Consider the following 24,329-nt stretch of genomic DNA (forward strand, 5'->3'; position numbering starts at 1 on the left):
TCTAGTCACCCCAAAAACCCAATTTTAAGAAGAAAATAATACTTTATCTTATAGAAATTAACTCTTGTTGTGCCATAGGGTCGTATGTGTGCCTTTAAGGGGCGTGGTCTAAGGACTGACAAACTGGAAGAGCCTATGACTCCTCGTTTTTCTGCGTGTGAGCAACTGGTGTGAGTTGTGGTCTACAACAGCTCATCTTCAGTTTTTGATTTTACCAGTTGAATTTGTTCAGTGAATGAGCTAATTGCTCACTTTCCTTGTATCTTATTAAATTGAGAATGTGTCAGAATTCTCTCAAATTTCAGCTTGCAACACAAATCAACCAAGGGCGTAAGTTTGTATAGGGACTGTAGGGACAGAACACTACCAACTTTTCAAGATGCTCAAATTGTCTCCACCAACTTTTAAGCAACCTTAAATGCATTATAAAATGAGTTCAGTTATATAGGTAATTTCCCATATGTTGTACTGATAGAATTGACCCTACCATTATTAAGTGAATTATTTTCATTATGTTCATACTTACAGTTACCCCTTTCACTTGCTGAATGTGCCAGTCATTTCCCCCCTCAAACACGTTTGGTTGGCTGATGACTTGACTCAACCTCCAAAACACATCACACGAAACGCTCACACAGGGATATTAGAAGTTTTTTTCGGCCAGCAGCAGCCACTGTAATTTAAAAAGACGCCAATGTTGTGGAGGTGGGAAACACACCACTAATTTTGCTACTGAAAGTCTGACCTGCATCTGAGTAAGCATAACATTAAACTGCTAACCAACTTGCTAACCTGCAAAACTCAAGTAGAAAGCTGCTTAGAGAGAAGTGTCCTTCTGTGTGTTTTCTACTGTTAACGTTAATTAGTCTGTGAGAAAAGTAGTGAACTCTGCTGGAAAATATAGAACCAAAAATGCGGAGATGGGGGGATGCCACGAACTGCCCACACTAGTGTTGCGATCGACTGGTCAATCGTGATCGACCTAATAAGCACCCCTGATTTAGCATATCAATTAATTAGGTTTATATTCATGAGAAATGTAGCCCTGACCCCAAGGGCGTAGGTTTGCATAGGGCCGGTTGGGACAAAACACTACCAACTTTTCAGGATGCTCATATTGTCCCACCAACTTTTAAGCAACCTTTTTTGCGTTATGTAATGACTTCATTCATATAGGTCATTTATATTGTCTTCCCATATGTTTTAATTGTTGTAATTGACCCCACCCTTATTTAAGTGAATTATTTTCATTACGTTTAGATTTACATGTACATCTTTTCACTTGCGGAATGTGCCAGTCCATTTTTTCCTCTGAAACGCACATTTGATTGGCTGATGACTTGACCCTCACACACACGTACATTAAATATTAGAGATATGAGAAGGGTTTTTTTTTTCAGCCAGCAGCAGCCATTGTTAGACAAATACATCATTGTTTTGGAAGTGGGTACCACCCCATTAATTTTGCTACTGTAGGTCCGACCTGCTTCACTGTTAGCATAACATTAAACTGTATGAACTTGCTAACCTGCAAAACTCAAGTAGGAAGTTGCTTCGAGAGAAGTGTCCTTCTCTTTGTGTTTTCTACTGTTAACATTAAATAAACTGAGAAATGTAGTGAACTCTGCTGGAAACTATGGAACTAGAAAAAACATTAGCAAGAAGCTGCTTAGAGAGAGAGGGGTGCTGAATAACCTCATATGTAGCTTACACAACACAACATACACACAACAATCATAATTAATTTTGTACATTAAAAAAAACAAAGTTTTTGGGGGGGATGCCACGAGCTACCCACATTAGCTTTGCGATTGACTGGCCGATCGTGATCGATGTCATGAGCACCCCTGATTTAGCATATCAATTAATTAGGTTCATATTCATGAGAAATGTAGCCCTGACCCCCGTTCACCCAATCTGTTTGGTCTTATTAATGTCCCATCCCAAGCAAAAATTGTACATACAGGTTATGCTGTAATATCGTCCCTACCAATGTTGAGACCAAACCTACGCCCTTGCCTGACCCCTATTTACCCAATCTGTTTGGTCTTATTAATGTCCCATCCCAAGAAAAAAGTGTACATGCAGCTTATGTTAAATCACCCCAACCAATGTTGAGACCAAACCTACGACCTTGAAATCAACAAATCATTACAAGCCATTACTCATGAAATGGATTACTTTAAAGAACAACTTATTTTTTAAACCTTTTTGGCAAGGTGGGTTTACTTGTTTCAATACCTGTTTTAGTAAAGTGTAAATACCCTCACCGTTTCACTTAAAATATGTCAAAACTGGCCAATTGACGGTGATGGCGTCTGGCATCTATTCACGAATCGTTGCCGAGCCTCTCTCCCTCGCAACGGATCAGACGTCTATCGCCGTCAATGGCAGCCAATATGTTAACTTTGTTACCTTCGACCAATGTCAACATGAAAACACAATCTGGTGTTTATCACACAGTGAGATTAACAACCTCAAAAGACAATTAATCAAAGTGAGATAATGGGAACTGTCTCACCCAATGATGAATCAGATGAATCCACGTGCCTGAAAAAAGATAGAAAAACCAACCTGGTACATTAGAACAAAAAGTGTTAATATAGCGCCGCCTGTAGGTCAGCTACTAAAACTGCAGCCAATAACAAAGCATGACTGGCCATTTTCTGCAGGGCCCTCCTAAGAGTCATCAATCACAGCATGCAGCCACACTGCAGTCTCCTCAGCGCGACACAGCGACACCACATGAGCTACATGTTACTTTATTTCATATGAAAAACGCATCTTATTTACAAAATTTGATAGGGTGAGAATACAAAGCAGTGTTTTCAGCACAGACGAGACTTTTTCAGGCGGGAGGTTTGCTCCGGTCCTTTGCGTTTACGTGACGGCGTGCCGGGTTCGTCTTCGTCGAGGAGGTAGCGCGTCGTGGGAGGGATGGGCTCCTACAGGGGGAAGAAAACATCGTAAATCCTCACGCGTAAAAGTGCCGAGATCGCAAGGGAAGACCCCCGTTGGATCAATACATTACTGTTCAGTATCAAAATGAATTTGAGGTTTCACAATTCAACTAGAAAATGCCATTTGTGGACAAATTGCATGGGAATGATGAATTTGAATCGATTTTGAGGCAATTTGTGAATGGAATAATTATCAATGTCAATGTGACATTGAAAAAGAATTGTTCTTTTTTTGGGCAAAAATGTCAAGTTTTGGGGGAACTATGAATTTTTGTGGGGATGGAAAAAAATGCAACCTTTTGTCAAAGCATTTTCAAAATAACACGATATGACCTGCATGAGGTAGTCGGCGATGTACTCGGGCTTTAGGCACGTCACTCCCAGGGCGGAGGCCTCGGAAATATCTGCCCGGAAGTCTCCTGGACGGAGGCGGGTGAAATCGGCGAACAGGTGTGTGGCCGCCTTGTACGCGGAAGGCGAGGCGCGAGGCAGCACCTGAAGCAGAAATATTTGTCGGAAATATGGCTGCAGCTATTGATTACCGGTACTTAAGTAATCGATGAATCCATTAATTAGTTGGTTTGAATAATCCAGTAATCGGATTAGGAACTTTTAATGCATTGGAGAATAAATTTTAGGAGATGTTAAGGTTGCACTTTCAAACGAGCATTCCCGAGTGTTTTTTCAAACGGTACAGGATCGCACTTTCATTCAAGAGCAATAAATGCATTTAAAAAATACATTAAAATACCTGACCTTAGCCTCAAACAGTATAAAAAAAAAAATATTAAATGAGAATCGAAGTACAACAAAAGAACAATGGTCTAACTTGCATTGTAAAAGTCCGCTAGCTTATATGCTATAAAATGCTATTTTTTTTTAACAGTACTCTTAAAAAAATGTTTAAAAAAATATTCCCTCAAAGAACTGCTAAATATACCTCTAAACTAAATTACGAATGTATAAAGAACCATATTAGCGCAAAAAAAACTTGAATAACCTTATGTTGGTCTTAACAGAGAGCAGCTGTTAGATGAGTTATGCCATATTCACTGTTGCCACTAGAGGGCAGTGTATCCACCTAAATCAATAAAACTTCATGCAAACATTTTCAAAACAAACCATTACAACGCCACTCAAACGAATACTTGGAGCAGCAAAATTGAATTCGAAGCTGTTTCTAATCGAATTACTTGATTAATCGTTGCAGCATTAGTCGGAAACATATATTATGCTATGGCGTCGAAAACGCAAGCAGTCACACCTTGGCCCCGCCCGACTCCAGCAGCCGCCGAAATCCGGCTTCTCGGGCCTGGTCGATGTTTAGCATCACCGTCCATCCGGTGAAGGCTCCCTGGAAGAATGCAAAGAATGGCGTAAACGTATCACATTTGATACACCTAAAATTTAATGATTTTGAGACTAATTCAGAATTTTGACATTTCTTTTTGAAAAAAAAAATGATGGATGCAAGTCAACACATGCATCTGCAGGTTCCATGAAAAAAACAAACAGGATTTAGCAAGGGTTATAGATATCTGAGCGCTTATTACACACATTCATTTTGACTTTTCTTTTGACAAATTAGAAAAAAAGGTTTCATTAAGACCTTATTTTTCAAATTTTGGGATTCTCTGATAATTGCTTCATATTGCTGACATTAAAGGGTTAAATTTTTAGAAATTACCGTACTGGCCCAAATATAAGACGGTGTTTTTTGCATTGAAATAAGACTGAAAAAGAGGGAGTCGCCTTATATTCGCGGTCCAGATGTTATACCCATTCACGACGCTAGATGACGCCAGATATCCTTGAAGCGATGTTCTGTCATGACAGATCTCAGCTACTCTCAAGTTTAACCAGTTTGCATTATTTTATTGCAGTGTTTTTCCTTATTCAGATTTGTTTCAAGACTACATTTACAGTTAGACTTCACTTTGATGGTAAATGCAGTTATTGCAATTTTGTTGTTTTATCACAATAGATTGGTTTATTTACATTTCAAAACCCAGAAGCCATTCATTTACGAATGTGATTGCACTTTAGTTTACATATTTAAATGTTCAGATATTAAGATTTGAATGGAGCAAAATAACATGCTTTTTCTCATTTGTTTCGGATGTACTGCAATTATTTTCTGTAACAAAATTAATTTGGTGTTCAAAAAGTCTTTTTTCAAACTTGAAAAAGAGGGGGTCGTCTTATAATCAGGACCGTCTTATATTTGGGCCAATACGGTATTCCATTTGAATCACAACATAACAGGAATGCTAACTAGATGGTAAGTCAACTTTGTGTCCATGTACCCCCTGTTCCAAGGGTCCGCGCAGGGCTTTCCTCCACCTCATAGCCGCCAACGCTAAGCACCTCTCTTGCGAACTGACGGAGGGCAACGCATCCAAGATGGTGCTGCTCCCCCACTCATAGTCCTCCTCCTAGAACAGATGCAAACGCACAGTGAGGAATCATTGCAATTAAGGGTCAACGCGTAGCAGTCTCGCACCGGTATGAAGCGACCCTCAGATCGGCAGGCTTCCAGATACGAGCGATGTAGGATCCATTTGCCGGCCGCCATGGCCGCCAAGTACTTCTCGTTGCGTAGGGGCTTGCCGACGATGATGTGAGAGCAGCTGGGGTCGAACGACTGCATGTCCAGGATGACGCCACCTACAGACAGAGAAAGAAGGCAAAAGTGTACCTTAGAAAGTTTCACTTTGGGTAGATTTAGAATTTCAGAAAGCCTGTTAAATTTGGTCAATTTTTTACTTACCTAGCTCTTCGATTAGGTGACTGTAATCGATACGTTCCTGACGATCGAGCGAGGACAGCTGGAATCTGGGTGGCGTCCTCGGCTTTTTGTTCTGAGAACACAAAATATGAGCCTCGGGATGTCCTTGTCACTTTTATTTGAACTCTTACCTCAGGCTCGGGAGCGAGTGCGGGTTTTGCGAGAGGGAAGGCTACGCTTGGACCATCTGGAGTCACAATCTTATTTTGAGGCTCCTCTTGCTCGGAGGCTGAAGACGTTTTTCCCGTTTGCTGGTTGATGACATCACAAGCCGCTGATGGCAGGAAGACAGGTGAACAATATGAATCTTTTTGATTTTTTTTCTCCTCACATATTCCAATACACTAGTGCTGCAACGAGTAATTGATTAACTCAAGCAATTCGATTAGAAAAAGCTTTGAATCAAATTTTGCTGCTTCGATTGCTCGTTTAATTAAAGTGATGTTGTAGTGGTTTGTTTTGAAAGAGTTTGCATTTAGTTTTATTGTTTTGGGTGGATACACTGCCCTTTAGTGGCAACAGTGAATATGACAACTCATCTAACAGCTGGGTCCAGCTGCTCCCTGTTAAGACCAACATAAGGTTGTAAATGTTCGTATATGGCGGAAAACACAGACAAGACTAAAAAAGCAGTTTCTGCTCTTGCACTCCTCTTTAAAAGAAACTGCTGTATTTTAGGCCAAAACAACTCTTGTGTTTGATAGAACAATATGTCTATATGCTGCCATAGCAGATTCATGGCGCATTAAGCCCCTGAACTATTTTTAAACTGTCCGTTTTACCCTGAAAACCCCGTTTACAGACATCGCGCAACCGCTTTTGTTTCAACCTAGCCATAAAAAGAAGGTAATTAATTATATTTACCGTATTGGCCCGAATATAAGACTGTGTTTTTTGCATTGAAATAACACTGAAAAAGAGGGGGTCGTCTTATATTCGCGGTCTAGACATTATACCCATTTGCGACGCTAGATGGCGCCAGATATCATTGAAGCAAGCGATGTTCTGTCATGACAGATCTCAGCTACTCTTTTTAGTTTAACCAGTTTGCATTATTTTATTGCAATGTTTTGCCTGATTCAGATTTGTTTCAAGACTACAGTTAGTTAGACTTCACTTTGATGGTTAATGCAGTTATTGCAATTTTGTTGTTTTATCACAATAGATTGGTTTATTTACATTTCAAAAACCAGAAGTCATTCATTTACGAATGTGATTGCACATTAGTTTACATATTTAAATGTTCAGATATTAAGATTTGAATGAGGCAAAATAACATGCTTTTTCTCTCAAATATATTGTTATAATAATTTGTTTCAGATGTAGCGTAATTATTTTCTGTATAAAAATTAATTTGGTGTTCAAAAAGACTTTTTTCAAAATTGAGTCTTGAAAAAAAGGGGGTCGTCTTATAATCAGGGCAGTCTTATATTCGGGCCAGTACGGTATTATTCAAAATGTGTCGTTTTTAGCTTAGAATCATTAATTGAGGTCTCATATTTAGTTTTTAAGGTAAAAAAAAAAAAAAAAAACGACTTTAAAAATTATTCATTCACATATAACTTTAAAATAAATTATGTCACAATGAAAAAAATGGCGTCTAAAAAAGTCATGGATATCTACCTCATAACAGCGCGTGCCCAACCGCGGTCATCGAAGTCGTTGGTGTTCAACTTTCCAGTGGAGCCGTTTGTCAAAGGACGTCGTCAAAGGACACCGTAAACGAGAAACAGCTTGGTTCGTGATTTCGACTCGAGCTATCGCTCAATTGTATTTTTTTTGTTACTGTTGCATTTTCTCCGATATGTTAGATGATAAATAATCGATCCAACCAAAAAAATTGACAGAAAAAAAAAAAAAAACGTTTAAAAGGGTAAATGTATGAAAAAGAAAATCTCGACCACTCCTTGATGTCTGTGATTTCTGCATCGCGACCCTTGTTATGTTACCATGTTTCACCCATAAAATCCCCCCAAAATCTGGCTGTGGCCATTCACAGCTGTATCTTGACACTCGGCGATACATGCTACATGGAGTTTTTGGATCGAAACAAGGTAAGTACGCGATAATATCTCGTTAAAGTCATGGCGTGTGTAATTCTGCTCTCGCGTGCTCTCACCACCAAATAGGGTTTTGCTGTTTAAAAAAACATTAAAAAAAAAAAAATGCCCTCCTGTTCAAAATTTTTCTTCCCACAGAAAATTGAGATTTTAAGCTTTCCAATCATGTATCACACATGCATATCGGACAATTTTGAAAGTTGGCTAATTTGGGGGTCTCAGAGCAGAACTTCAAGTCACCTGAGTGTTTTCCGCCATATGCATTCGTAAGAGTTATATTTATCAGTTTTTGATAGAAACATATATTTGAACGATTTGTTAAGAGCATAGTGTAAAATAAAAAATAATAAAAAAAAAAAAAAAAAACATTTTATAGTATTTAAGCGAGCGGACTTAGGCTACGAAAGGTAGCCAATTGTTCTTATGTTGTACTTTGATCCTCATGACTTTTCTATACCGCTAAGATTAGGGATTTAATTGATTTTTAAATGCATTTATTGCTTGTGAATTGAAAGAGCAATTCTGCATAGTTTGAAAAAAAAAAAACACTCGGGAATTTAATTTTGTATTCGCATTTATTGCTCTTTTAAAAGTGCAATCCTAGCAAGCCTTTGTTTTATATTTCCTAAAATGTATTCTGCAACGCATTAAATGTTCCTTATACGATTATTCGAACTAATTGATAGATCAAGCGATTACTTAATAATTAATAATCGATAGCTGCAGCCATAATATACACGTACCCATCTCCACTAGTTCCGAGTCAGTCATCGAGTCCTTTAGATGCGTGTGGTTTGCCGGCGGCAGCGCCAGAGGCTCAGAGTACTGCGAGGGGCTACCGGGCCACTGCAGGTTGTCGGCCAGTTTTGCCCTCTCTTCCCGTGCCGTCGGATCATCCCAAACGATCTGCTCGCTCTGCGAGGGTTCCGTGTTCATGTCCATAGCGGCTGCCCTTGAGACCCTTGGATAAGGACATCCTCATGTTTGAGGGGAAATAATAAACACATTACCTTGAGGAACCCCGCAAGACTCACCTTAACGCTTCCAGAGTGCGCCTGCTCCCGCCGGGAGTGTTGGGGGTGGAGTCGGCCCCCGTAGACCTCATCCGACCGAGCCGCACGGAAGTCCGCCTGCCGGTCGTCATCTTGGTGGCCGACATGATCTCTTGGAGCGCTTTTTGCAGGTCTTCTCTCATCTGCATCTGAGTCTCAGAAGCTTCTGGAAAAATGATTAAACTAATGAGATGGGAATTCTTTCAGATAAGGGTGGAGGATTAAGACTAGGCCTGTACAATATTGGAAAAAACTATTGCTGCGATTTTTTGGGGGTTTGCGATATTGCGATATTATATAACAATATTGAATATATATACACATATATATATATATATATATATACACACATACATATTGTACATATATTATGGCTGTCAAACGATTAAAATTTTTAATCGAGTTAATCACAGCTTAAAAATTAATTAATCGTTAATTAATCGCAATTCAAACCATCTATAAAATATGCCATATTTTTCTGTAAATTATTGTTGGAATAGGAACGATAAGACACAAGACGGATATATACATTCAACATACTGTACATAAGTACTGCATTTGTTTATTATAACAATAAATCAACAAGATGGCATTAACATTCTGTTAAAGCGATCCATGGATAGAAAGACTTTTAGTTCTTAAAAGATAAATGTTAGTACAAGTTATAGAAATTTTATATTAAAACCCCTCTTAATGTTTTCGTCTTAATAAAATACGTAAAATTTTCAATCCAAAAAATAAACTAGTAGCTCGCCATTGTTGATATCAATAATTACACAATGCTCATGGTGCTTAAACCCATAAAATCAGTCGCACCAAAGCGCCAGCAGAGGGAGATAAAAACACAAGTGCTGTCAAGACACTGTGCTGTCATTTTAATCTGTCTGAGCGGGGCATGTGCGTTTATTGCGTCAAATATTTTACCGTGATTAATTTAAAAAAATAATTACCGCCTGTTAACGCGATAATTTTGACAGCCCTAATATATATACATATATACATTAAAGAAATTTTCACTAGATGAATTGAATAGCTGTTTGGAAAGACTTTGAGACTTTGGATGACTCACCATGACCACAGTGTACAGTATTCCATCGTTTTTTGCGGTTAATAGGGACAAGAACCTGCTGCGATAAGTGACAAACCGCGAAGTAGCACATACCCCCGCCCTAATTTTTGTGTGTGTGTGTGTTTGCTCAATGTATTTATTCAGATTTAGCATTGGAAAGTGATACATATAAGACATGTTTTTTCTCACTTTTTCCCCCCCAAAGTATGATTCAAAAAAACAACAACATATATATATATATATATATATATATATATATATATGAATTTTAATAAATGGTTTTTAAGCACTTTAATTGTAATAATTATGATTAGTTTTAAATATAACTGTCCCACCGAATCATTTTTAAACAAGAATAAAGTACTGTAGCAGAAAAACGCTTGGCTTTATTAAATGCTTCTGTTTACCTAAGTTGGCTGTGACTCTTGGAGTGACATGTAGAAATTACAAACTCCTCATGATCACTTCTGGCGTGTATTTTATATGTCTCGAACGTCGCCACCCCCCCCCACACACACACCCACACATTCATTCCAGCCTGCGCTTCATTGCAGAAACTGTTTAACAAGTTAAACGATGATTGACACATTGCTGCCTGTGTAAAGTCCGCTTTTTTTGGCAAGATCAAAGACATCGTTAACTTTAATAAGCGAGTGCCGCAGTGAATGGGAGCTGCGAGAGGGAAGCTGTGCGAGCGAATGAAGCAGAACAAAGGTTTGTGGATTGAAAAAAAAAAAAAAAAAAAACTATCGCACGTCCTTGCGATTGGACTATCGCGCATGCGCACACAACGATGACGATGTTTAAACGATATATCATTCAGGCTTAATTAAGACCCACCGGTCTTTTCCGTAAGCTCCTCTTGATCTTCACTTCCATCGCTCAAACGGTGAGAAATGGTGGTGTCGTCTGTGGCCTTGAGCTCAGAACTCGTATTTGGGCCTACTTTGTCATCCTGGGCTTCGGCGATGCTTTGTCGTTGCGTTCGCGTCAAAGGCGGCGACCTCTGCGAGCTACCGGGAACTTGACTGAGGTTGAGGCTCATCTTGGGGTTGTAGGTGCAAGGATACAAAGACTCCGGGACGTGCTTCTGCTCCTCGGCGCACTAAAAGACGGCAAATAATGACTGAAGTTGAAGGCTTAACCTGTCGACCAATCTGCATGAGACGTACAGCTTCGAGCCAGTGTTGCGAGACGACATGAAGCCCCCTTTCCTTCACGCCTCGGTATTCTCGGTTGTTGTCGTTTACTCGGCCATGGTAGATGTAGTGGGTGACGGAATCGTCGCAGGACCATCTTCAGAAACGAAACAAGTCTTTTATTGTTAGCATGTCTACATGTTTACACGGCATGATTACCTGAAGTCTGCTCCGAGAGAGGCGGCCGTGGCGTTAAGCTCACTCTGCATTTTGCTCAGCTTTTTCCCCACGCAGATTACAACACCGGTCAGCGGGCCCGAGTCCTTTCGGACATCCTTTAGATAATAAGAGGTTAGAAACAAACAGCTAGGTTGCCTCAAAAAGTACCAACCTCCTTGCTAGTGTTGTTGAACTGGGGACTGGCAGAGGCCGCTTGCATGTCTGTAATATCACCAGTGCGGGCGCTGTTGGCCAGAGCCACCTTTAGGTTCCTGTTGACGACATCCGTCAGGGGCGTCTCCGCCCTCTCGCTGGGTTTGGATCTCCCACCTGGTGTGTCCAGTGCCCCCAAGGTATCCTGGAAGTCAAATTTAGTGGATTTGTTAGGTACAAGGATGGAAAAAGTGTGGTAGATGTTGATCTTTCCATAACAGAGATATTAAGAGTTAACATTTCTGAGGTGAGTTTATTCAAAAGTCCTTTACAGTGGTATGAAAAAGTGTCTTAACCGTTTGAAATTTCTCACATTTCTACATGAAATCGCCATCAAATGTAATTTGATCTTTGTCAAAATCACACTGATGAAAAAAAGTGTCTGCTTTAACTAAAACCACCCAGACATTTATAGCTTTTTCATATTTTAATGAGGATAGTATGCAAACAATGACAGAAGGGGGAAAATAAGCAAGTGAACCATCACATTAAATATTTTTTGGCCCCCGCTTTGGCAGCAATAACTTCAACCATATGCTTTCTATACCTGCAGTTCAGTCTGGCAGATCGATCAGGATTATTTTTGGCCCATTCTTCTCTACAAAACTGCCGTAGTTCAGTCAGATTCCTGGGATGCCTAGCATGAATCGCTGTCTTTAGGTCATGCCACATCATCTCAATGGGGTTCAAGTCTGGACTTTGACTTGGCCCCTCCAGAACGTTTATTTTGTTCTTCTGAAATCATTCTGAAGTTGATTTACGTCTGTGTTTTGGATCATTGTCTTGTTGCAGCATCCATCCTCTTTTTAGCTTAAACTGTCTGACAGGCGGCCTCAGGTTTTCCTGCAAACCATCCTGATAAACTTTTGAATTCATTCTTCCATTAATGATTGCAAGTTGTCCAGGCCCTGAGGTAGCAAAACAGCCCCAAATCATTATGCTCCCTCCACCATGCTTCACGGTGGGGATGAGGTGTTGATGTTGGTGAGTTGTTCAATTTTTCCTCCACATGTGATGTTGTGCGTTACTCCCAAACAATTCAACTTTGTTTTCATCAGTTCGCAAAATGTTTTGCCAAAACTTCTGTGGAGTGTCCAAGGGCCCTCTTTGCGAACATTAAACGAGCAAAAATGATTTTTTTTTTTAGACAGCAGTGGCCTTCCTCCTTGGAGTCCTCCCATGAACACCATTCTCGGCCTAGTTTTACATATAGTTGATGTGTGCACAAAGATATTGGACTGTGCCAGTGATTTCTGTAAGTCTTTAGCAGACAGTCTAGGGTTCTTTTTTACCTCTAAGTATTCTACATCCGGACTTTTAGAGATGGTTTTGTATCCTTTCCCAGCTTCATACAAATTAACAATCCTTGATTGCAGGTCTTCAGACAGCTCTTTTGACCGAGCCATGAAGCACATCAGACAATGATTTTCATCAAGACATTTCTTACCAGGTGTGTGTTTTATAGTGGGCACTCATCAGTGATTGGGCACATGACTGACTTAAGATGTTTGGCAAAAAATGGTCTCCTTAGGCTGAGGGTTCACTTATTTTTCCACCTTCTGTCATTGTTTGCATGCTGTCCTCATTAAAATATGAAAACCTATAAATGTTTGGATGGTTTCAGTTAAAGCAGTAAACCTGTAAACTGTATTTTCATCTGTGCGATTTTGACAAAATCAGATCACATTTGATGGTGATTTTTTGCAGAAATGTGAGAAATTCCAAAAGGTTCAGATACTTTTTCATACCACTGTAGGGAGGAGCTTTAAATGGATTCTTTCAAGCAGAACCTTGACATTGAACGAAGGCCTGAAGAGTTGATCCTTGCTGAGGAAGCGGGACGGAGTGTCTAGCTGCAGTGAGGGCTCCTTAGCGAGAGGCTTCCCCCGGCCGCCCCCTTTGTTCTGCCCGGGCGTGCCGGCATCCTCTTTGGACTTCATCTGGTCCAGCACGGATCGGAACACTTTGCTCTGGAAGCGTCCCGCGTCCAGCGGCGTGACTGCCTTGCCGCCCTGAGGACCAAGCAGCGGGATGTCCGGGGAGTGGCACGCTGGTTGGGGTGGGGGCATGGAGTTCTTCTGGGAGGCGCCGACAAAACTTTCCTCTTCAGTCTCTGAGGAAGAAATAGAAAATCACTGTTGTCGCTCAAATTCAATCCATCATTGAAAATAGGGCTACAGCTATCCATTATTTTAGTAATCGATTCATCTATCAACTAGTTAGTTTGAATAATCGAGTAATTTAATGTGTTGCAGAGTTTTAGGAGATGTAAAACAAAGGCTTGCTAAGACTGCACTTTCAAAACAGCATTACATGCAAATACAAATTAAACTCCCAAATTGTTTCTTCAAACTATGCAGAATTCCACTTTCATTTAAGAATACATTAAAATACCTAAGCTTAGCCTCAAACAGTATAAAAAAGTAATGAATGAGGATCTTAGTACAACAAAAGAACAATTGGCTAACTTGCGTAGCAAAAGTCCGCTAGCTTAAATCTATGAAATGCAAACATTTTTTTCACAATGATCCTAACAAATTGTTCAAACACATATTCCACAAAATGCTGCTAAATATACCTATAAACTAAACTACAAATGCATAAAAAAAACATTGGCTCAAACAAAAACCTAACTTATGTTGGTCTTAACAGGGAGCAGCTGGATTCAGCCGTGGCACGTTCATTTAAAAATACATTAAAATTCCTAAGCTTAGCCTCAAACGATATAAAAAAAGCAATAAATGAGGATCTAAGCATGACAAGAGAACAATTGGCTAACTTACATAGTAAAAGTCCGCTAGCTTAAATGCTATAAAATGCAAACATTTTTTTACAATGCTCCTAACAAATCATTCAAACACATATTCCCACAAAAAGCTGATAAATATACCTATAAACTAAACTACAAATGCATGAAAATACATTAGCTCAAACAAAAACCTACCTTATGTTAGTCTTAACAGGAAGCAGCTGGATTCAGCCATGCCACTTTCATTTAAAAATACATTAGATACCTAAGCTTAGCCTCAAACTGCAGTGTTTCCCATAGGATTTTTTTGAAACTGTGGTGGTGGGCTGCATCGGAGTCGGACAGCCTCACCATGTCGTGCCACGGCGAATTTTTCTTCATTATTTTTTTCCCCCAAGAAGAACCATAACAAAGATATATTTGAAATATTTCATTAGCTAGGCTAATGTTATAGCTCTCAGCTGCGGTATATGTATGTAAAATGCATAGCTGATTACAGCTACGTTACCCTATGTAATAATGCGACTTTTTTTCTCATAGCAATAGTACGACTTACATCTCGTAGTGACTCAGGGTTGGCCTGCTGAAAGAGCCATATTTGACCCCCACGCCCCCCCCCCCAAAAAAAAACTAATACAGTATGTCTGGAGCAGCAAAAAATTCAAAGCCTTGTACAAGCCTTATAATTATCAATACTAGCTATATTAGCCTACTATAAAAATGACTAAGTTGGCTAGAAATACATAATTAGCCTTCATGATTAAATGTTTATTTTCCCTGCAGTGGATCCTATAGCGCACCACGTGACTACTCTGTTGTACGATGCCACCACAAGTTTAACTTCATTACAATATTAATGAATTGAAAGAATGTTTGTGTCATGTTTGTCCTCCTAGAAATCCTATTAAAACAAAAAATATATTTCCCTCCCCCATCTTTTTCCATTAAAAAAAAAAAAAAAAAAAAAAGCAGCGCTAAAGAGCCGCATGCAGCCCGAGAGCCGCGGGTTTCAGACCGCCGTCGTAGTCCTCCTTTTTCCTTTTTATTTGACCCTCGTAAGTACTACATTACCACAACAATAACAGCCCTTCTGTCAACTGACCCATTTACAGGACTGGGTGAATTCTAATAGCCGTGTAAAGAGTTTTACTTGATTCGGTGAGAAGGTGAATAGTTTTTTCCCTGTTGTTCGTGAACTAAATTTCCACACAAACGCACATCGAGGTACCATTAACTTAGCAAGGAGAGGTATGAGAGTCATTTTTCGAGTGTCCCAGAGCCCGCGTAATTGGGGGGGTGGGGGGGGGGGGCGCATTTATCAAAGTTTCGTCAGCCGTAATTTGTCTGAAGTTGGCGCGCCGGTGTTGTGCCGAAAAATAGCCACTCCACGCCGCCACAGTCTCGTTCATTTGTGGGAAACACTGAACTGTATAAAAAAAAAGTAATAAATGAGGATCTCAGTACAACAAAAGAACAATTGGCGAACTTGCATAGCAAAAGTTCACTAGCTTAAATGCTATAAAATGCAAACAATGTTTTTTTTTTTTATTTTATTTTATTTATTTTTTTTTTAAACAATGCTCCTGACAAATGGTTCAAACACGTACTTCTACAAACAAAACTGCTAAATATACCTATAAACTAAACCACAAATGCATAAAAAAACATCAGTTCACACAAAAACCTACCTTATGTTGGTCTTAATAGGGAGCGGCTGGATTCAGCACTGCCACGTTCATTTAAAAATGCATTAAAATTCCTAAGCTTAGCCTCAAACAATATAGAAAAGTAATAAATGAGGATCTAAGTACGACAAAAGAACAATTGGCTAACTTGCATAGCAAAAGCCTGCTAGCTTAAATGCTATAAAAGGCTAACTTTTTAAAAAATGTTCTTAACAAATCGTTCGAACACATATTACTAACTAAATTACAAATGCATAAAAACTACTTTATGTTGGTCTTAACAGGGAGCAGCTGGATTCTGCCATGTTAAATGAGTTATGTCATATTCACTGTTGTCACTAGAGGGCAGTGTATCCACCCAAATAAATAAAACTAAATGCAAACACTTTCAAAACAAACCATTACAACGCCACTCTAATTAAACGAATCCACGAAGCAGCAAAAGTTCGAGTCGAAGAGTCGCTTTTTTCTTATCAAATTACTCGAGTTAATCGATTGCAGCACTAATGGAAAGTGAGTGTAACATTTTTCCCGTACCCGGAGAAGGTGGCCGGTCAACCAGGAAGCGTGCTTCGTCCGCTTTGATTCCAATCCTGGCCGACGCCATAATCCACTGCATCGTGACCGCCGGGAGCCCCCACTTCTTGGCCGCCTGGTACTTGGTGCCGTCGGGGCTCTGGAGTACCAGGTGCGTGCTTGCCAGCATTCCTTTCTTAGGGTTGGCCAAGCGCACAAAGTAGTCCTGGACACTACGGGTAGTCAAAAATCCCACAAATTGTAAGGTGAAATACGTCAGATTGTTGGGTGTAAGGAGGACGTACTTAGCTCCAAGGTGCTTGGCTAGCTCCACCAGCGACTCCCTCTCGGCTCCTGTAAACTGGCTGACAGAGAGGATGCAATCCCTGAGGGGGAGACGTCCGTCCATGACGGGAACGGGAGTGAACAGAGGGTTTGAGGAAACATCTAGGAGACACTCTGCCTCCACACACATGGCCTGTAGAGAAAAATCAAAACCCTGAACAGATGGCTGAGAAAAAAAATTTGATCGTACCATTATAAAGCAAACTTGTGACCTCACCAGCCATGTATCAGTGACCACCTCGTCGACGGTTGCCTCCACGGGACAGCCCAACAGCGGTACTACGGCGTAGTCGGCGACGGCACGCATGCGGCTCACTAGAACTCGGCCACCGTTCTCCATAGCCAGCTGGGAGAGCTGGGCTTCGGCCTCTGGGGCGAAGCCCTGCAGCAGGAAACGTTTTCCGGCAAAGATTGGAGCCTCGGTGCCTTCCTGCACGGTGAAGGCGCTGTGGTTGAGGGTGCTGTCTTGCTCGGCCGGTGGTTGGACGTCAACTTGAAGGTGCACACGCGATCAGGTTGACGCAATAATCGTGTTAAAAATAAAAGTTGTGGTAATTTTGACCTTGGATAGTAAATAACTCACTGATGGTCGGGTTGTCATCCATGTACTGCGAGAGAAGGTCCTCCTCTGCCTGTTTCTGTCTCGGGGTGACGGGACTAGCGGCGGGTGGTTCCACTGATAGCCTGGAGCTGAGCGTACGACTGGCCGATGCCGCTAGCACCTTGGCCGGCTCAGGAGGCAAACAGTCGAGGTGGAGGAATTCATCTTCTGGGAGGAGACGGCCTTTGGTGATGCTGTCCAGCAGCCACTGGACTGTCACCACGTGAGGTCTGAGCGACACCGGAATCAGCCAATGAACACACCGAGGTGGCTTTGACCTAAAACTAGAACTGAAGCTAACCTATGAGTTGCTTTGGACAGAAAAATCTTAAGGTCCTGGTCCGGTTCTCCCATGACAACATGCGTTAGCTCCTCCCCAGGCTGGTTGAAGCGGAGCCCTCCCGCGCTGTTCACCAAGCGACGCAGCTTCTCCAGCTTTTTCATGGGAAAGCCGCAGAGATACAGCTGCACGACCGTCATTAGAAGACTATGAAACAAAACTTCACACTGGTGTGCTACAACGATGTGTTTAACTGAAACACTTGCCTTACAGCCGTCCAAAACGTCCTCTGTAGGACACACGGTCACATCCAGATTGTCTATCGGGTCTGGAGCTTCTACCCGGCTTACGGTTGAATTCGTGAGGGACGTCTGGTTTACCGTCATGCTAGCATTGACGGAGATGTGGCTCAAACCCAGCAGAGAAACACCGTCTGGATGAAAAAAACGAACCCAAAAATTTAAGTGTAAATTTGTTTTTGGTACAAGTATTTCAAAAGCAACAATAAATAAAGTCATTAATCGATCATCAATTTCAGAGGATCTGAATTAAGCGATAAAGATCCGGTTTTAGTAGAGTTAAGCACTTCAGGTTCATTTACACTGTGTAAAATAGATTTTTTAAAATCACCTTTTAAGATTAAATTACTGCAATTTTCAGATTTTGGCCGACAACTGATGTGCCAAATTTAAAAAAAAAATTTTTTAACCGTTTTGACTAGAGGTCGACCGATATTGGATTTTCTAATGCCGATGCCGATACCAATATCTAAAAAACTGTTCAGCCGATTGCGGATATCCAAAGCCGATGTTTGAGGCCAATACACTTTTTTGTAAAGCACAGATTATGAAAGGCAATTAAAAAAATGCTTCGACAGCTTCAAATTTACAATGATGACCTTAGACTTAAAGGATTAATTCGGTCTAGTGCTACCAAACCAACGAACGCGGCACTTTTTCTTCTGATTATGCACACTCCGCAAGAACAGGACATTGTTTTCAAATAAACCCACAGGGACATCACGACACACAAGTGAGAGTTTAAGAGGACACTCGCATGCTAAACCTAATGCTAGCGCGAATGCTAACAGTTGCATTTAGAGTGTAACGATCACACCGTAAATGCCTTAAAAGGCTAAAGCGGTGGTCAGCAACCTGAGGCTTTAGAGCCATATGTGGCTCTTTAGCACTGCCCTAGTGGCTCCATGGAGCTGTTGCAGGGTCCTTCCGGGGTCCTACCATCAGTCAGCGGAGGCCACAGTTCTCCACAAAGATGCCTGATCAAATTATCTTTTTTTATCTATTTTTAATTGGCCAGTGGCCATTGTGGGAAAAAAGTCTATATATCGGCCCGATATATCGGTCGACCTCTAGTTTTGACTTAGTTCAAACCACTGCTGCATTAACCCTTTACTACATTGTTGGGATATTATTTGTTGGGTAAAAAAAAATCCTAACCACAATGGAAGAACACTAAAGTTCCACACGGCACATTAAAACTGTTCATCAGGTTAAAAAAATCATTTGGATGTAGTTTTTTCCCTTTCAAATAGTAAGTATTGTCTCATTTATAATTTTTTTAAACGTTAAAAATGTTTTCAAAATAAATTTAAAAACAACATAAAAGGAAATTATTTCCTTTTTTTGACCAAAAAAACCTGAATATTTACTGTTATGTAATAATAGTAAATTTTCAGTTTTTTTCCCAATAAAAAAAACTGGGAAAATTATTTTTTTTAAATTAAGCCACCAACTCATTCACTGCCATTGACAGTGATCCACACCAAATCTATTTTAACTGGGATGGCTGGCATTGCGTTATCAAGTTTTACTGCCATTGATGGGGACAAAGGTCCAATCCAAATTGACTATCAAAATGGATTGGACATCTACTTCCATGAATAGTGAGTTAAAATTAATGTAAAAACAGCTCATTTTTAGAGCAACTCCACATCCCTTCTTTTGATTGTGAATGTTTTTTTTCTTTCCGAGACTAACCATCATTTTTGTTCGAGTCGGTGGGGGTGGACGTGTTGGGCCGTTTGCTTTTTGAGGCGCCGCGCTCCACCGTATAGCGAGACTCATCCTGACAGGAACCCTTCTCGATGCTGTCGAAAAGCCAGTGCAGAGCCACGCAGAACACCTTCCATTTGCGCGCGCACTCGTACTTCTGGCCTGCAAAAACCGACGCTTAGACCAAAGAAAAAGAAAAAGAGTGTTTCTGAAAACTCTCTACCAACTTGCCTGTGGGCTCCCTGACAATGAGGTGAGTGCACTCGTTCATTTTCAGCTGACCAGTGTAGCTGCCCCCGTGCTGCTCGCAGAGACGTTGGACTTCTTTCCGCTCGGTGCTGGACAGACCCGTCACGCATACGGTACAGCCCAGCAGAATAGGACACTGATGGTCCTCCATGGGCAGCTCGGTGTACCTGAACAGACTAAATATATAACATAAATAACTAAATTTGGCTCACAAAACTCTGTAAACACACCTGTTTTGCGATTTCTCCCAACAGGTTTTGACCCAAGAAGGAAGCAGGATAGGTTTGCCCAGGCTGGCAGCTACCAGGTACTTTTTGCTGCCCACCTCGCCGGCGATCAGGTGGGTGACGGACACGTTCAGGTCCAGATAAATGCGCCCGCCCATGAGCTGCACCAGATCCATCATCTCAGCCTGCGAACAAACAATTAGCCATTTAATCTTATGCGATTTCTTCAGGAGTTGTACAATCAAGCTGACTGACCCTTGCCGCTTTATCCAGGCTCGTGCAGGATATGGTAACGTCAGCCATGGCCATGTTGTACACCGGCTTCTCCGCTTTGGGCACGCAACGTTGATGCTGCAGGCAGAATACTACTACCAGCGGGCTCACGATTCGGCAACCAAGCTACAAAGCGAAACACAATTTAGGACAATAAAGACATAAACTATTAGATTGTGCGTAAATATACATTTTTGCAGTGCTGGAAAGCAGGAGTATCAAAGTCTGTGAAGACAAACAGGGACTTGTCCTTTTGCTCCATTTTTAACACAGTGTCCTCATCTATTTTCTTAATGTACTTCTCAGACTGAAGCTCCACAATTGCCTGTAAAGGAAGAAGAAATTATAATCAACTGCTATAAGTGGGAATCAAGACTATTTGTTTGTGTTACACAACAATTCACCTCATAAGCTTTGGCAGCATACTCTGAAGTCTGTCCTTTGCTTTCAACAAACTTGACAATGAAAGCTTCCTTGTCTGATTTCGACATGGCGGCGGACAACCTACAAACAAACAAATAGTGATTTTAGCCACAATAACACAAAAAAATAGTGCGAGTAATGTGTCTTTTGGTTAAGTGATTTTATAACCAGCTAGGATTTGTTAGGAATCTTCATTCATTTCTTGGAATAAAATTAAAGCCGTTACAACAGTAGGAAGTGGCTGATCCGTTTCCTTAAGTGGTAGTCCAGTACAGTTATTATTTGGTCAATATTAAAACAGTTGATTTTGAAAGCAACTCTTGTTTGTCTGGCAACGCTAATAGCAGCCAGCGTTAACTCAACACACTTACCTCCTCTTGGAGCTCCAAAACCACCAAAAATACACAAATGGGATAATTTACTGAAAGACTAGTGAGTTACAAACTAGTAGAAGAAAATAACAATAGAAAATGTTGCTGTCACTGTCACACAGTCCAAGCTAACTCTACAAAACATACACGAAGGTAGTAGCTAGTTACCGGCCGATAAGCTAAATCAAAAAACTTCATTTTACATGATTTTTTTTACTGGCAGCTAACTTGTCGCAAATGTGCCGAATACGCTAACATTTTAAATTTTTTGTTGCTACTTTGAATTAATTGTGAAGTTTGCCTTGTTATTCGCGCCACTACGTCACAAATGTTACGAGAAAACTGAACCGTGTAGAAACAATGTTACATTGAAAAAAGGTCCCCAAATTTTAAAGTGTGAATAGCGTGTGGTTCATAAATAGAATGCGCGTAAACATTTTCAAATTTTATTTATTTGTTCACTAAATTATATTTTGTTTTGAATTCTCAAATTACGTCCTTGCTGCATTACAAGCTAGTTACACCGAGTTCCATCACCGTACTTATTACATCACGCAGTACAATCCTAATTACAGTGTTATATATGAATAAAGATCCCTCGTTTTTCGCGGTTAATGGGGACCAGCACCCTCCACATTAAGTGAAAAACCGCGAAGTAGCGCCACCCCAATTTTATATATTTATTTTTCTGTTTAATGTATGCAGATTTATCATTGGAAAGATATAAATGTACAGTACTGTGCAAAAGTTTTAGGCAGGTGTGAAAAAATGATGTAAACTAAGAATGCTTTCAAAAATATAAACAATGATTGTTTTTTTTTATCAATTTACAAAATGCAAAGTGAGTGAACAAAAGAAAAATCCCAGATTTATTCTGCAGCATGACAACGACCCCAAGCATACAGCCAATGTCATTAAGAACTATCTTCAGCGTAAAGAAGAACAAGAAGTCTTGGAAGTGATGGTATGGCCCCCACAGAGCCCTGATCTCAACATCATCGAGTCTGTCTGGGATTTCATGAAGAGACAGAAGGATTTGAGGAAACCTACATCCACAGAAGATCTGTGGTTAGTTCTCCAAGATGTTTGGAGCAACCTACCAGCCGAGTTCCTTCAAAAACTGTGTGCAAGTGTACCTAGAAGAATTGATGCTGTTTTGAAGGCAAAGGGTGGTCACACCAAATATTGATTTGATTTAGATTTCTCTTCTGTTCATTCACTGCATTTTGTTAATCGATGAAAATAAACTATTAACACTTCTTTTCACGTTTACAGCATTTTTTCACACCTGCCTAAAACTTTTGCACAGTACTGTATATATGGCGGAAAACACTCAGGTGACTTGAAGTTCTGCTATGAGACCCCCCAATTTGGCCAAATTTCAAAATTGTCCTATATGCATGTGTGATACATCATTGGAAAGCTTAAAATATCAATTTTCTGGGGGAACAAAAATTTTGAACAGGAGGGCATTTAAAAAATTAAATTAAAAAAAATTTAAACAGCAAAACCCTAACAGGAAGCGAGAGCACGCAAGAGCAGAATTAAAACCGCCACAATTTTAACGAGATATTATCGCGTACTTTCCTTGTTTCGATCCAAAAACTCCATGTAGCATGTATCATTGAGTGTCAAGACACAGCTGTGAATGACCACAGCCGGATTTTTGGGGGATTTTATGGGTGAAACATGGTGATATCACAAGGGTTGCGATGCAGAAATCGCAAACAAGGAGTGGTTGAGATTTTATTTTTCATATAGTTACCCATTTTTAATGTTATTTTTCAATTTTTTTTGTTTGGATCGATTATTCATCATCTAACATATCGGGAAAAATCTGACATTAACAAAAAAAAAATACAGTTAAGCGATTGTTATGAGGTAGATATCCGTGACTTTTTTACAGATGCCAAATTTCTCATTGTGATGTAATTTGTTTAGAAGTTTAAAACATGCGAGTGAATAATTTTTTTCAAGACTTTTTTTTTTTTTTTTAAACTACATATTAGACATCAATTAATGATTCAAAGCTAAAAATGTCAGACATTTTGAATAATAAATATAATTACTTACCTTCTTTTTATGGCTAGGTTGAAACAAAAGCGGTTGCGCGACGTCTATAAACGGGGGTTTTCACGGTAAAACGGACCAATTAAAAATAGTTCGGGGGCTTAGTGCATCATGAATCTGCTATGGCAGCATATACACATAATGTTCTATCAAACACAACAGTTCTTTAGGCTTAAAATACAGCAGTTTATTTTAAAGAGGGGTGCAAGAGCAGAAACTGCTTTTTCAGTCTTGTCTGTTTTCCGCCGTATATACAGGGTGTTCCAAAACGTTTGACTCCATTTCGTAGGCCAATAATTTTGACAATTTCGTTGCAATGACCTTAAATTTTCACAGCTTGTGTTGAAACGTTTCAGGTTTTTGTTTGGCATTTCTATCTTTTCAGGTTAAGAAATGCCGTTCACTTAAAAAACAAAGGCATTTTGCGTGTTAGAGTATGCTCGGACTCAGTCACCGAAGACAGTGCAGCGTGCCTTCTTCACAAATTTTGCAAAGAAGGCACCAACTAAACAACAAAACAGAGAATTACAGCTGCACTGGAAACTATTACCTAAGACATGCTACAGCGAGTTTGGCACAAGCTCGAATACAGACTCGACGTGTGCAGTCACAGGGCGCTCATATTGAACATTTATGAAAATCTGTCACAGAACCAACAAATATTTGTACTTTTCTTTGTAAATTTAAACAATAACCAATAACCAACTTATGCCCTTCAACATAAAGTGTATTTAGTTTCATTAAGATTCATCAAGAAGTTTCCGAGATATGGGCATTTAGAATGGGGTCAACTATTTTGGAACACCCTGTATATGGGCACCCTGTATGATGTCCAATGGGAAAACCCATTGGCAGTGTATCAAATACTTGTTCTCCCCAATGTGTATATATATATATATATATTAGGGCTGTCAAAATTAACGCGTTAACGCGGTAATTACTTTTTTAAATTAATCACGTTAAAATATTTAACACAAATATTCAAACATTTTTAGCTCAACAAATACACTAATTGGCAATATTTAGTC

The 24,329-nt window shown here is 40.1% G+C and overlaps 1 protein-coding gene across 1 annotated transcript; it reads right to left on the reverse strand.

The window, feature by feature from the left end:
- Positions 1–2,755: 2,755 nt before the first annotated feature.
- On the reverse strand, positions 2,756–21,577 carry topbp1 (DNA topoisomerase II binding protein 1). Its single transcript, XM_057823768.1, has 27 exons — positions 21,232–21,577; positions 20,842–20,941; positions 20,628–20,762; positions 20,420–20,563; positions 20,168–20,349; positions 19,920–20,113; positions 19,674–19,850; positions 17,943–18,109; positions 17,698–17,861; positions 17,379–17,626; positions 17,013–17,287; positions 16,756–16,928; positions 16,472–16,683; positions 13,291–13,613; positions 11,460–11,645; positions 11,288–11,403; positions 11,102–11,225; positions 10,770–11,034; positions 8,843–9,026; positions 8,552–8,769; positions 5,880–6,022; positions 5,731–5,821; positions 5,464–5,627; positions 5,267–5,395; positions 4,225–4,314; positions 3,294–3,455; positions 2,756–2,945 (listed from the first exon to the last, which is right to left on the reverse strand). Exons 2-27 carry the CDS (start codon positions 20,926–20,928, stop codon positions 2,829–2,831), a joined length of 4,470 nt encoding a protein of 1,489 aa, XP_057679751.1. The 5' UTR covers positions 20,929–20,941; positions 21,232–21,577; the 3' UTR covers positions 2,756–2,828.
- Between the last annotated feature and the right edge of the window lie 2,752 nt (positions 21,578–24,329).

The sequence above is a fragment of the Corythoichthys intestinalis genome, chromosome 20 (genome assembly GCF_030265065.1).
Source record: "Corythoichthys intestinalis isolate RoL2023-P3 chromosome 20, ASM3026506v1, whole genome shotgun sequence".
NCBI classification, from domain to species: domain Eukaryota; kingdom Metazoa; phylum Chordata; class Actinopteri; order Syngnathiformes; family Syngnathidae; genus Corythoichthys; species Corythoichthys intestinalis.